The sequence below is a fragment of the Carassius carassius genome, chromosome 46 (assembly GCF_963082965.1).
Source record: "Carassius carassius chromosome 46, fCarCar2.1, whole genome shotgun sequence".
NCBI classification, from domain to species: Eukaryota; Metazoa; Chordata; class Actinopteri; order Cypriniformes; family Cyprinidae; genus Carassius; species Carassius carassius.
The window spans coordinates 7,543,107-7,556,453 of NC_081800.1; the positions used below are offsets into that span (position 1 = coordinate 7,543,107).

Consider the following 13,347-nt stretch of genomic DNA (forward strand, 5'->3'; position numbering starts at 1 on the left):
TATTAATCTTTGTTAAAAAATACAAGTCTTAGTTCATGTTAGCTCATTAAATAACACATTTGCACCTTTCAATTTTAACAATGTGTTATTAAATATTGGAATACCTAAGATTAATGTTCAGAATATTTTTTTGGCAGTTTATGTTAACTAATGAAGCCATAATGTAAAGTGTGAATGAACAATAAAATATCAAAACACTTTCAAACAATATCTAGGGCATTTGTAGTCCAGATAAAAACAAAAAACAAAAAACAAAATGATTGTTTGAAGATAAATAGCCTATTAAGTCTAAATATTTCAGTAGTTGGCTCTGTAATAAACACCATAGGGAAAACACAAATCTGAATGGTTATTTAAAATTATTTAAATATGGTTTAGAAAGTAACAGCTGCTTTATTTACTGTGTTTACAGGGTAAAGGCTGCATTTTAGCGCCATCTGCTGTCAGAGAGTGAATGCGCTTTCATTCAGCGCATCTCTCACGTAGAGGTTAAGATCTTTGCCCGAACCCGACGGGACCCGTCGAGTTCGGTCGGGTTCGGGCTTAATTTATATCATCTTACGCGGGCTCAGGCCGGGCTCGGGCGCGCGCTCCGGTTTGCGAGGTAAACGATCGGTCATGTGATGTGTTTCGATTAGCGCGAGAAAGATGCGAAAATGAATGCTGAGTAGGTGTAACGGAGGCTTGCCTCTGGTGATTACGTTTTGGTTGCACCAGCAACTAAAGCAAAGTTTGAGGTGCGGAAAAGTTTTGACCATGTTTATAATGAGTATAATGACGCACCATCAGTGAGCGCAGGAACACGCTGAAGCCATCTACAGTGGATTCAATCATTTTCCAAAAACATGGAGGCTCAGCCTAATCGCTGTGAGTAATAAAGTTTTTTAAAATGAAAACTAAATATTCATTGAGTCTTAAATGTATAATGTAGACAGAGTATATACGCTAATGTTGGCATTATTCTTTTATTAAATATCATCTGCTAGTGGCGAAGCAAATCCGGAGCCTTTATCTTAATTTCGTTATTGCCAAGTAATTAAATTACAAATAATTTAAAATTTATCTTAATTTAATTTGTTAAAAAACACTCGTCTTTATTGGTGCGTTGGTCCATTTATAGGCTAAAGGAGCCTATGTCTATTTAGAGTGCTGAGATGTTAAGATGTCACAGAGGACTTATTTTATTTCTTTATTACAACTTCCAAGTGGTGTAGTCTACGTTATTTATTAATAAATTATGTTAAAACATGAATAAATGACTCATTTTTGACAAAGGCAAAAGAGCTGCGTGCGTGTGCACATTTGAATAATGTCGGGCTGTAAACGGGTTCGGGCTTTTAAAAAGCTGTCAATCAAAATGTACTTGTCGGGCTCGAGCCGAAACCTGTCGGACTCGGGTCCTGTCGGGCCTAACTTTTAAGGCCCAATTACAGCTCTACTCTCACGTGTTCCTCCATGTGCTTCTCATGCTGCTTGTTTACATCAGAGCGCATGCGCTCTTTCAAGCAGCATACAGCGATGTTGTGCATTTTAAGCAGCTGATGGGAATAATATTCTTAAAATGCATTCCAAATTCTGAATAATTTGTAATGTCTATTTGTTCACGATATTTAGAAGTGCTCACGATAACAATATCGTGCATATTAATCACCGCAATATATCGCATTACCGAAAACCGGCACAAGTCAAACTGATTGTTTTGTGTATTTTATGTACTCTACGCACATTATATGCTTTCTCGATATTGTAAATATTAAGAATCATGCAAATAAAGCTTTATTGACTCCAACAATGCATATAAAAAGTATCACTGCATAAGCTCTTTGGAACACTTGATTTGCATTGGAAAACATTTCCAAGTAATGACAGTGGTCCAGAGCAATGCTGTATAAATGACTGCTTAACATTAATTTATGACTTCGCATTAATCCACGCTGCCTAATTGTTCAAAGACTTTAGACTCACATTTTTTTGTATTGCATATTACATTTAGAGGACATGACATATTGCAGGATATGCCACTTTCTATCAATGTTAACTGTTTGTTTAATCTGAAAACAACAGTCCCATTATAATCCTGTCTAATCAGACAATGACAGATTATCAGAGGTTAGAAGTGTTCATCTTAAATGGATCCACTAGCTGTTAATCATTTAGTCTTAGCAGCAAATAGAGAATATTTGTCTCATATACAGTATCTGGACCAGCTGGTGATGCTGAACAGTACTGATGGAGAAACAGGGATTTGTTCATTTTTGTCACATTCAGAACACATTCATGTATTGGGTATTTTGACTGAGGAGAAGTTTGACTCATTGAATCTGCTCTTCTGAACAGTTCATTTCTATTAGACTCAAAAAGGATTCAGTAGTTCTTTACATTATGACGAAGTCCCTATCATCCTAGCATGACATATGAAATAGTCTAAAACATTCCAGTAAAGACAAATATAAGCATACTGATGTTAATTGTGTTTTTTATCTCACGTTTTATTGATATGTGTTTCTTATAATGTCATGTATCCTAGTTTACTTTATTACACAGTGTAGCTAAATGACATTTACATTAAACAATGGTAAAATGAATGTACGTCTGTCATTATTGCACTTTTTAACAATAATAGTTACTCTCAATAAATTTGGCTATTTTAATATGCTTGTTGATAAAACTGTCAACCAATTCATAAACCCATTTCCAGTAGCATTTATGCCTATTATGGCTATGTTCATTGTTCAATGCATTTCCACTGTTAACAAAATTGTAAATCTAGCATTTTCTAAATTTGTATGTACATTTACCAAACTGGTGTTTCTAACAGCTGAGGCAATGACAGCAAAGTTGACATCTTTCTCTCTTCTGAGCAGTACAATCCGTGTACTGTAATATAATTATCCGTGTAATATAATTTTGTATAATATAATATAATTATTTAATATAATTAATATAATTTTATTATTTTTAATATAATCCGAGTAATATAATTTTGCGCATGCGCGACTGAACGAATCAAGACGACTCGTTCTTACCGAGTCACATTAAAGATTCGTTTAAAATGACCGAATCGTTGAAGAACGACAGTCACTAACAGGCATCAGACGAGAACACCAAAGTGAAACACACACGCTTGTTATCCGTTTTTTTTATTTTTGATATTAGCACAAATTTGAAAATCGGAAAACGAAGCTTTGTCCGTTTTTTCATTTTCGTTTTGGAAACAGATTTTTAAAAAAACAAGTCGTTTTTTTTATTTTTCCATTTTTCCATTAGAAAAACCAGAAATTAAAAAAGGGTCCATTAAGGTAACTTACTTTTTACCACAATGGTTCTTGACTATAAAGTATGATTGAAATAGAAAGCATAGTGCTAGTATACTATTTCTAATTCAGCCAGTTCACTCGAGAACTGCTTTGGAACGATTCAGTCCGATTTATGAACAAATCACTCTGTTATGAGAACCGATTCATTGATAAGCTCCAAGTCAAAACAGAGATTCATTCATGAACCGACCATCACTCATTCTGACAAACGAACACACTAATGCACAGTACAACACACATTCAGGGGCAGTTCTAGACCAAAGTAACTGGGGGGGGGGGGGGGCAGACAGAGGCCACTTGTGATTTTAGAGGGCACAATTTTAAAATTCATCTTAACCTATTTTAAGTATTATCATTCAGTCATTTTTCACCATGTCATGTAACACACTGCAATTTCTAGAAGTCATCTACAACAATTCCAACTAAAATGAATGTTTCATCGTGTTTCATTTATTTGACAAATAATTTTGTATTGGAGTGTCAGGGGCATTTTTGAGCGAAATATCTCGATTCTCAAATATGTGTAAGTAAATGCATTTTGCACCTTTATAGGTTATGTAAGTTGATCTATAATGGGCGATGGGCAAAGTAGCCTAATCTATTAACTTTGCATAAAAATCTGTCTTTTTACTTAAGTACCAGATATGGGATTCATTACATAAAATATTTTTTTTTGAAATACGACTAACTTTGTATTTAATGTGAATTTAATAAAAACATTGTAAGTTACTAATTAGCTTGTAACACTTTCACTGTACAAAGAGAGCAAATAACATTTTCACTTCAGACCAGCGAGCTCAAGCACTCTCAAAAACTCCCATTATATTCTCTAAAGCTTTTTACACTGTGAAATTAATATCTTACTTACATTCATACAGTACATCTTCACTTTGTTGTTTCTGATGAAAGAATTAGCCAGATATTTTTTCATCGGTGACTCATCTGAACGCCTCTGATTGGACCTTGCATTCATAAACTCAACAGAATAGTCTGTGATTGGTTATAATGCGCAGTGCTTTAAAAACGCGTGTGTCTCTGGCTCTGTGCCAGCCAGGGAACGCAGATCTGAATTTAGCAGCTGTATTTCTTTATATATATATATATATATATATATATATATATATATATATATATATATATATATATATTACACGATAAACTGCGCATTTCACCCAAAATAGTTTGGTGTGATATGATTCCAACTTTATGGGGGCCAAAGGGGGGGGGGGGGGGGCACGCTCGTTGACAGGGGGCACTGGCCCCTTGGCCACCCCCTAGAACCGCCCCTGCACATTTTAACTGACCAATCTAATCTGAGTCATATTCAGATTGTATTCTGAGGCCATACTGAAGAATGGCACTGCACAAATGTGTGGTTGTATCTGTAACGTGGCGCATCCTCGCTGGCGCTCGTAGGCTATCGTGTTGTTTTCCCTCCAAGACATTTGCACGACATTTCAACAGCCGCGCACTGATGTTACATAATGCAAATATAGAGATCGCAGTGTCGCATCAGTCTCAACACTATTCGTTATTAATCTAAATCCCCGTTTCCTGTCATGGAAGACGGCTGCATCAATCACATTGTGCTTCCATTTAAAAACAGAAAATAAAAACGCCTATTTACGCCAGACAGCATCGACGCGCGTGCAAACATCAACGATCGCCATAATATATGCAAGCTGCAGAATTTCAGCGCTTCATCGATGGCTCAAGATGCCAGAAGAACTATGCAGCATTTCTCCCATAGGCCGTTTGGAGATGTTTCGTTATATAACACTGAGTGTGTGTTCAGTGTTCAGTGTGTGTGTGTGTGTGACATCGCAGCAGTGACCGTGTCGAGGCTGTTACAGTAACAGTGTGCGGATACTTTTGCAACACAGCATGTCACACCCGACCGCTAAGTGTGGGCTACACAGCCCCGTCCTTCACCCAAAGAGCCGAATTATAGCGCACTACAGGCCGTGTACACGTCCACTCGGTCCATAGTGGACATGTTATAGGGATCATAACGCGCGGAACATTCCAACGCATCAGTTTGAGTCGCCTTGTTTAACAGAAGCAAACACGCACATCTAAACTATCAGATGAACATAAATCCTAATGCCTCAAGCCTCACGCATGACATCTATGTAGACCGGCAGCTGCGGTTTTCCACTTTATTTCACTTTTCTCGGGACCGTTCGACCTTTAGGGCAACATCAGCAGTGTGAGCTAAGACGGGCACTGCATTGGGACGTTTAATCTTGAATATATCGCTAGTGTAAATGGGGAGAGGGGTGTTGCATTTGGCCGTTGCTTATTCGCCATGTCAAAACTCAGAGCTAATGCTGCATTAAAGCTGTCTACACGCACGCATCCGCCTCTTCCAAATTACCCTGTACAAGGCAAACGCTTGTATAACGCTTGTCTATCAGAAGCCACACTAGTAAGCAGCCCTACATAAAACACGACTGATCACCCTAGAAAAAGATCTGACTCACCGTGGACATCTCTCCGGTTCTGGCGCTACAGCTGTGGCGTCTCGAGCGCGCGCTGTCCTCTGGTCGCTCCGTGTCCTTGTTATCGGTAGGTCGATGTGTTTTTTGCGGGCATCGAGGAAGAAGGGACAGAGGGCCACAGACGGTGAAGATCTGCCTCGCTTGTGCTCCCGTCGTTTCCCAGCCTCTCCCCCTTCACACAGACGCGGTGCCAGTCTCGGTCTCCACGCGTCTCAACACTCCCCCTAAAGGCCTGCGAACAAGCAGCTCCTCACTGCCAGCTGCTTTCACCTGTCCCCTCCTCCTCCTCCTCTTCCTCCTCCTCCTCCTCCGCTCTCATATGGAGACAGACCCACACACTTGGACGTGCAGCACAACAGCAGACGCTCAAACAGGTGAAATCTATCTATCTAAATTTAAATTTTAAATGTATGCATTTATCAGACGCTTTTATCCAAAGCGACTTACAGTGCATTCAGGCTATCAATTTTTACTTATCATGTGTTCCCGGGGAAACGAACCCCCAACCTTGCGCTTGATACCGCCACCATGCAAAAATATCCTCAAGAAAGCAAGTCATACAGGTTTGGAACGACATGAAGGTGAAAGAAAAAAATGATGAAAATGGTGAAAACTTTTGTCCATTTTTGGGTGAACTTACCCTTCAAACCCTGACATACGATTTACACAATATTTAATACAGATATTTCAAAGTTAAGATAAATAGAAATATAGATAAAATAAAATATACATTCCTTAGAGAAGAATGTTAATAAAAAAATCTAATAGAATTTATTAAAATAAAAGTGTCTATATTTATTATTATTTATACACGCTCCTGATTTGTCCAGTCACACATCCTGAAAAAGTAACAGTTTTTGATTTTTAGTTCATATCTATTATTTCATGTGTTGGTCTTGTTAGTTGTTACCTTAATCATAAAAACAAAATAGCTTGCATTTAAAGGGATACTCCACACCAAAATAAAATGTTATCATTAAACACTTACCCCGATGTCGTTCCAAACCCGTAAAAGCTTAGTTCGTCTTCGGAAAACAATTTAAGATGTTTGGATGAAATCCAGGAGGCTTGTGACTGTCCCATAGACTGCCAAGTAAATTACACTGTCAAGATCCAGAAAAGTATGAAAGACGTCGTCAGAATAGTCCATCTGCCACCAGTGATTTAACCGTGACGTTATGAAGCGACAAGAATATTTTTTGTACGTGAATAAAACTAAAATAACAACTTTATTCAACAATTCCTTTGTCAACAGTCTCCTCTGTGTCTCTCTACATCACTCAAACTGTCTACGCTCTTCTGATGCAGCCGTGCCACAAGGATGCACATCCTGGGACAGTCACAAGCCTCCCGATTTTCATCCAAAATATCTTAGATTGTGCTCCAAGGACAAACTAAGCATTTACAGGTTCGGAACGACATGGGGTAAGTGATTAATGACCAAATTTTCATTTTGGGGTGAAGTATCCATTTAATACAATATTTTATAGTCAGCTGCCAACACTGTAAGATTTGTTGTCTGACAGTGGTGACATTTTATAGCATGCATATCAGCCAGAGTTCCTCTATAACATGTCAGATAACAAAGATAAAGACCCTCACTCTGGTCTGCTGCACCCATTTTGATGGTGCTTTCCACGAAGTGTACATTTAAAGAAAATTTTGCTGGATTGAAAAGCAAGAGGAAACTGTGGCAGTATGGGTTATCAGATATCAGTGATTTACGTGATAACTTGCAAATCTGTGGTTAGTGTTTGCCGCAGTTGAGTTTAGGCATTCCCATGTACTATAATAAGAGGTTTAGGTGGCACTCCATAGAAACACCCAACCCAAACCCCAGACTCATATTGCATGCCCTGCCAAGTGAAAAAGGCCATTATAAGCAGGAAGAACCAGTTTCTAAAAACAAACAAATAAACCTTAACAGAGCTCTATCAGATCAAGAAAACGCAGTATATATATTATTTTTTTTTTTTTTTTATTGGCCAAGGATTCAATAAATGATTTCTGAAGGATCATGTGACAGCACTGCATCACAGAAATGTATTACATTTTAAAATATATTCAAACAGAAATCTGTAATATTATTTCACAATATTACTGTTTTTACTGAAGGGTAGTGTACATTATTTCTCAGAATTATGACTTGCTTTTATCATTCTAAGAAAGTGATGTCATATCATGTTGTCGACAACACAACTGCAGGCCAAGCTACTGCAAACTCATACACCATACTAAATTATATGACAGTCTCATAAAAACACATTAAAGATAAACCATTTGCAATTTATTCATTCAACAAGTGCCCTATACAACTTTACAAGTGCACAGTTTTTATGATGCACTGCAAAAATGTACTGGATACTGAATTCTAGTGAACAAATTTCTACTTCTCTTTGTAGTTATACAGAGTGCTGGAGAGCCAAATATAACATTATGAATGTTTATTGCGTAAATATTTGATATACATACTTCCACGCACATTTGAATAGACACGAAACAAGCCAAGACAAATGCAGCTAGTAAGTATACGAAAGACTAACTAGCAAAGACAAACCTGTTTCATTTTAACAGCACACCCACCGCTTATGAAGTGCAGAAGGATATGTGTCTTGCGAGCAATAAATGATGTTGATTAAATCATCTAAACACAAACACTAGGACACAAACAGAGTGGCCTGCTTTTCATTTACACACAAGCTTGAAATGATTTCCGTCTGCTGTGTTTACACAATTGTAATTCAGTGCTGCTGTACACTGCATGTTGCTTTGCTGTTCTGTAGTGACTGCAAAAGGGTAAAGTAAATACAAGACTATTTGTCTAAAGCTCAGCTGACAAATAGGTCTGGATAGACTGCTAGATCTTTGCCCTTCATAGGTTCCTCATTGCCTTGAGGTAGGGCTGTGCTCTCTGGGGAAGCAGTGTTGCTATTTGAACCGGTGCTGTTGTCTGTTTGATTCAGCCACCTTGAACTTATGTATCGAAGATCTGTAATAGTGAGACTTTAACATAATAAACCTTTAACAGCTCGTCTGCTATCAGAAGGCCATGCTTGCGAGTATAGAACTGTACTAATTAACCCTTTAAAGCCTAGCTCATATTTGATAAAAGGCCTCTAAACTATCAGCATGACCAAAACTTTGCTGGGAAAGCCACTTGTACACAATCTAGTTTGTCTTCTGATTGATAGTTGATCTATTTTAGCAAGTAAAAAGCCTTTTAGTATCTTTCTTTAGGTTGTGGTCTTTTTGGTGTGAAATCTTTACTGATTTTTATAAAGTAAATATAAGAATAACTTCTTGTTTATATTTCAAGATGAATACTTGAATGAATGGAATGAAGCAGCTTAGGTTTACTTGATTATCCATAAATATGTTTTTTTTAATATATTGTGTTAAAAGCATCAAACATATTATCATTGTACTGCATTGCATTATGTGTTTTGTCCCTAAAATAAAAATACAGAGCTTTAATCATATAAATGGAGCATTTTAAAATACATGTAATTGACTGATATAATGTATTTTCATTTTCAAAATTTTGTTATCTTATTTAAATGAAAGTTATGTTATTTTGGTATAAATCTCGTTACATACAAATTTCAACTTACTTATTGACCATATAAATAAATCAATTGCATATTATCTGAATAAAACTGGAGTGTTTTTTCATACACTGAAAAAGCTCTAAATGAACTGGTTTTATGAAAAGAAATACAATGTATACCAAAATAATATATATATATATATATATATATTATTTTTTATTTTATTTTATTCATGGACTGAATCAGGTAAAGTTGGATCTTTAAGGTAACAGTTATAGGTTACTGATTTTTACTGTGGTCTGACTGTGAGCCATAAACGCTTTTTTGTATCTATTATGATACTCATTAAAACCCATGTTCTTTTTTTTCTTTAAGATTTTAGATCTAAAGTTTCAACTTTTCCATTTCAAGCCAATTTCTTTCTTTATTTATTTGTCAGGGCCCAGGCTTTACAGGGTTAAGCACAAAGCCTCACATCAGCACTTGTCTTATGTGTCATAACCTGCATGCATACTATTATAAGCAACGTATTACAAAACAGTTGTGCCAGTTAGAGGGGCGTTAATGTTTAAGGCATGACAGTAGAAACCATATGCAATAATTTCAATTAAAACAATCAAAACAACACAAATAAAGCTCTTTATCACCTGTAATTAGACAGAGACAGTGTCCTGCTGTTTGATAACTCTGGCCGCATGATTTTAGTGTCTGACGATTAGTGGCTGCCAGAGGAGTTTACATTCATGTGATTGACAGCCCGGTTGCTTCAGCGCGACGGCATAAACAGGAAGAAAGAGACCTTGGACAAAGCTCAAGACACTTTGGATCACACCTCCAGTTACACCAATCATTATTAGCCTACTACTCTTAATATTTCAACCATATCACTTTATTTTCAGCCACTGTCTTATATTTGGAAATGAGGAGGTTGAAATACCTGTAGTTTAGAGGAAGTGGTTTTGTTCCTAATATTCAGAATAACAGCATGTTTGTCACACTGATGTGCTATTTAATAAACCACAACAGTCTTTTAATAATAAATCCACAAGGAACACAGGAGATAACGGAAGCCAACACATAGACACAAACATAAATGCAAACCAAGACAAACAGAAATAAGAGTGTTTAAACACTAGGACTAACCAGATAGTTAAAACATAAGAATGATATAATTAAGACAGCTAAGGAAAACTAAGTCAAAAGAAAACTTACACAGAAAACAAGACGTCTTTACAATGCGACTTATGGGTATATTTTATACAACAGTTTAATAACCAAGAAGATAATCTGGCGTGTAACTAATACTTTGGACACTATATCACCAGTTCATTTCTGCTCCAACTATATGGAAACAGAACCAAATGAAGCCAAATCAATATTAACTGCCGAGAAACTACCAAGTGTCTCGTTCCTGAGTGAATCAGTGTTTTTGAATGAATCTGTTGAGTAGCTGAGAGGTAGTAAGTCATTCAGGGGTGCGTTTCTCAAAAGGATAGTTGCTAACCTGTTAGCAACTTAGTTGGTTGGCAATGGGAAATTGTATTGCAACCAAAAAAGTTGCTAACTAAGTTAGCAACTATGGTTTTGGGAAACGCTCCCCAGGTCATTTTCACTTACTGTTTTACAAATACTGTAAATTCGTCCATTCTGTCAAGATTTTTAGTAGGACTATAATTAGTATTCATTTAAGTTTTTGCTAGGTTAATTATTATTAGTGATATTATCTGGGTTGATTACTAACGAATTGTAATCTGATTTGTAATCTGAATTTCAAAGTGGTTACTTATGGATCCCACTAAGCCACATTGATTTTCTCTTCCAAGCTTGCATGATCAATTTAACCCTTTACATTTTTGAAAGTACTTCATAGTTTGGACACATAAATCTAGCTAAAGATGCCATATAAAATCCAAGCACATGTTAAATGTATGATTTCACAGTTATAGGTGATTGTAATATTAATAGATATAATTACAAATATAGTGAAGTCACAATATAATTTAATATACAATCGAAGATATAACACACTTGACATCATATAAGCCATTTTAAATGCTCCAAAGTGCCAGAAGAGGGCATTTTTAGTTTACTTCTTCATAAAGACTAATTAAACCTTAATGTCATTTTTTCAGACAATAAAGACAAAAAAATTATTATACATTATTTATGAATTTATAAAGATTAAAATATAAAGTATATTATTTATATCAAGACGGCAACCATGTCTCGAACACTGGGGGACCAATTTTTTGTCAATATTTTGTTAAATAAAATAAAATAAAAAAAACTTGAATGAAATTCTATAATAAATAAAGTAAATAATGTTTTAAAATATGCACACATTCACTTTTATTTGTATGACTAATAATGTTGAAAAAGCAAAACGTTCCTTGCCATATCACATTCTGTTAGGAATTAGCCTACATTAATCATGTAAATTATACTTTATATGATTAATGTAAAAGAAACACGTGTTATTTATCCAGAACTGTTTTGGGGATATTTGGGAGTCTTTTACTATGTTTCTTCAAAACATCGCTGGAAGCTTTAAAGAAACACATACCTGAGTTGTTGTGATGTAAACCACTGTAATATGTACTTATTTCAGAAATCTCAGATATGCACAAAGTAGCCTATAGAAATTAACTGTATTACAATGTAGCTGCTAAGATCTTCTGCTAAGAAATATAAGAGAGAGAGAGAGAGAGAGAGAGAAAGAGAGAGAGAGAGAGAGAGAGAGAGAGAGAGAGAGACATAGAGAGAGCTGCACATTGTAGCGCTGCGCGAGACATCACTACAGAAGGCGCTCGCACAAGAAACAGCCCCTTTACGTTTATACACCTGTATTAATATAATAAACCGCGCGAGGGAATATATCTTAGGATCTCTGTGTATGCAGCTCAAACAGAGGCTTTACTGTTCAATCGTGATACCCTCTTCTTCCTCGGCAGGCATATGTATTTGGCATCGCCGTTTCTTTAGTAAGCACCAATGCATGCATGCACCCTCCTCCCTGCGCTCTCAAATAGATGGTGCAAGTAAAGATGTCCAAATCTTCCGCAGACCATCAGTCTGGTGTAGAAAGCACTTCTCAATCGCACTATTTTCAGGTAAGACTTTTGGGGGATTTGAATATGATCTCATAAATGGTTAATTTCTTGCTACTTGTTGTTGAGCAGTCGTGCATCGAAGCGCTTCATGTATCCGCAGAGCGCTACAGCTACACAATCTGCCCGTGTAATATCGCGTCTATCGCGCTTTCAATCAGTCACGCGCTGTTGTTTTTAATGAGCGGAGGAGAGATGTTGATAAGATGTTTTGATGCTCCTCCACCATCCGCGAAACTCCCAGTTCTTGTTTTTCCTCCGCCCTGAGATTTCCCACCGCGACCAAGGCCTCGTCCTTCAGTCTGTAGACACAGTGTTCATTTATCAGTCTAAACACTTGTTTTCTTTGTGTGAGTAGTGTGGATAAATGGCTTTAAAATCTCTCAAAATTCCCTTGTGGTGAACCCTCACTAGTCATGGGTCTCCTGGGTCACCCGTAGCCAACCAAAGTCTCAAGGCCTCCTGCCTGAAATACCATATTAAGCTAGTTAATGTGTTTTTGACGATGGTAGCTGGTTTCTAAAAGGTCTGAGTTGACTATTAGTTGTCCAAAATGGCCATTAGCTGGTAGACCATCATGGACCAGCAACAAACCAGATATTAGCTGGTAATACCAGTTTAAGTTCATTAAGAGGAGTTTTGGGAAATGGTGGTGTCATCAGCTCAAAATCAGCTTGTGTCAGTTTTCCAACACGATCTCATGACAATTTGTCAATTTGTCAATTTAAACAAAATCTCCAGCTTGTTAATGTTCTACGTTTTCTATGTATTAAAGCGTTTGCTTCTGAACAAGAATAAAATACTGGGATTTTAACAGTAAAAAATTAATGTTTATTGTATATTTCAGTTTAATGAGTCTAACCATGATGGTGTT

The 13,347-nt window shown here is 36.6% G+C and overlaps 2 protein-coding genes across 4 annotated transcripts in view; one reads left to right on the top strand and one right to left on the bottom strand.

The window, feature by feature from the left end:
- The window catches only part of LOC132129698 (adenylate cyclase type 6-like), a 74,040-nt gene extending 67,974 nt beyond the window's left edge, over positions 1 to 6,066 (bottom strand). Inside the window, exon 1 of the mRNA XM_059541368.1 lies at positions 5,801 to 6,066. The gene's annotated coding sequence lies outside the window, so the exon portion shown is untranslated. The remainder of the gene's footprint in view (positions 1 to 5,800) is intronic.
- Positions 6,067 to 12,146: 6,080 nt separating this feature from the next.
- The window catches only part of LOC132128952 (voltage-dependent L-type calcium channel subunit beta-3-like), a 38,163-nt gene continuing 36,962 nt past the window's right edge, over positions 12,147 to 13,347 (top strand). For all 3 annotated transcript variants that reach the window (XM_059540364.1, XM_059540366.1, XM_059540365.1), the window contains exon 1: positions 12,147 to 12,476. In XM_059540364.1, the coding sequence (XP_059396347.1) occupies positions 12,396 to 12,476 (81 nt within the window). In that variant the 5' untranslated portion in view covers positions 12,147 to 12,395. The remainder of the gene's footprint in view (positions 12,477 to 13,347) is intronic.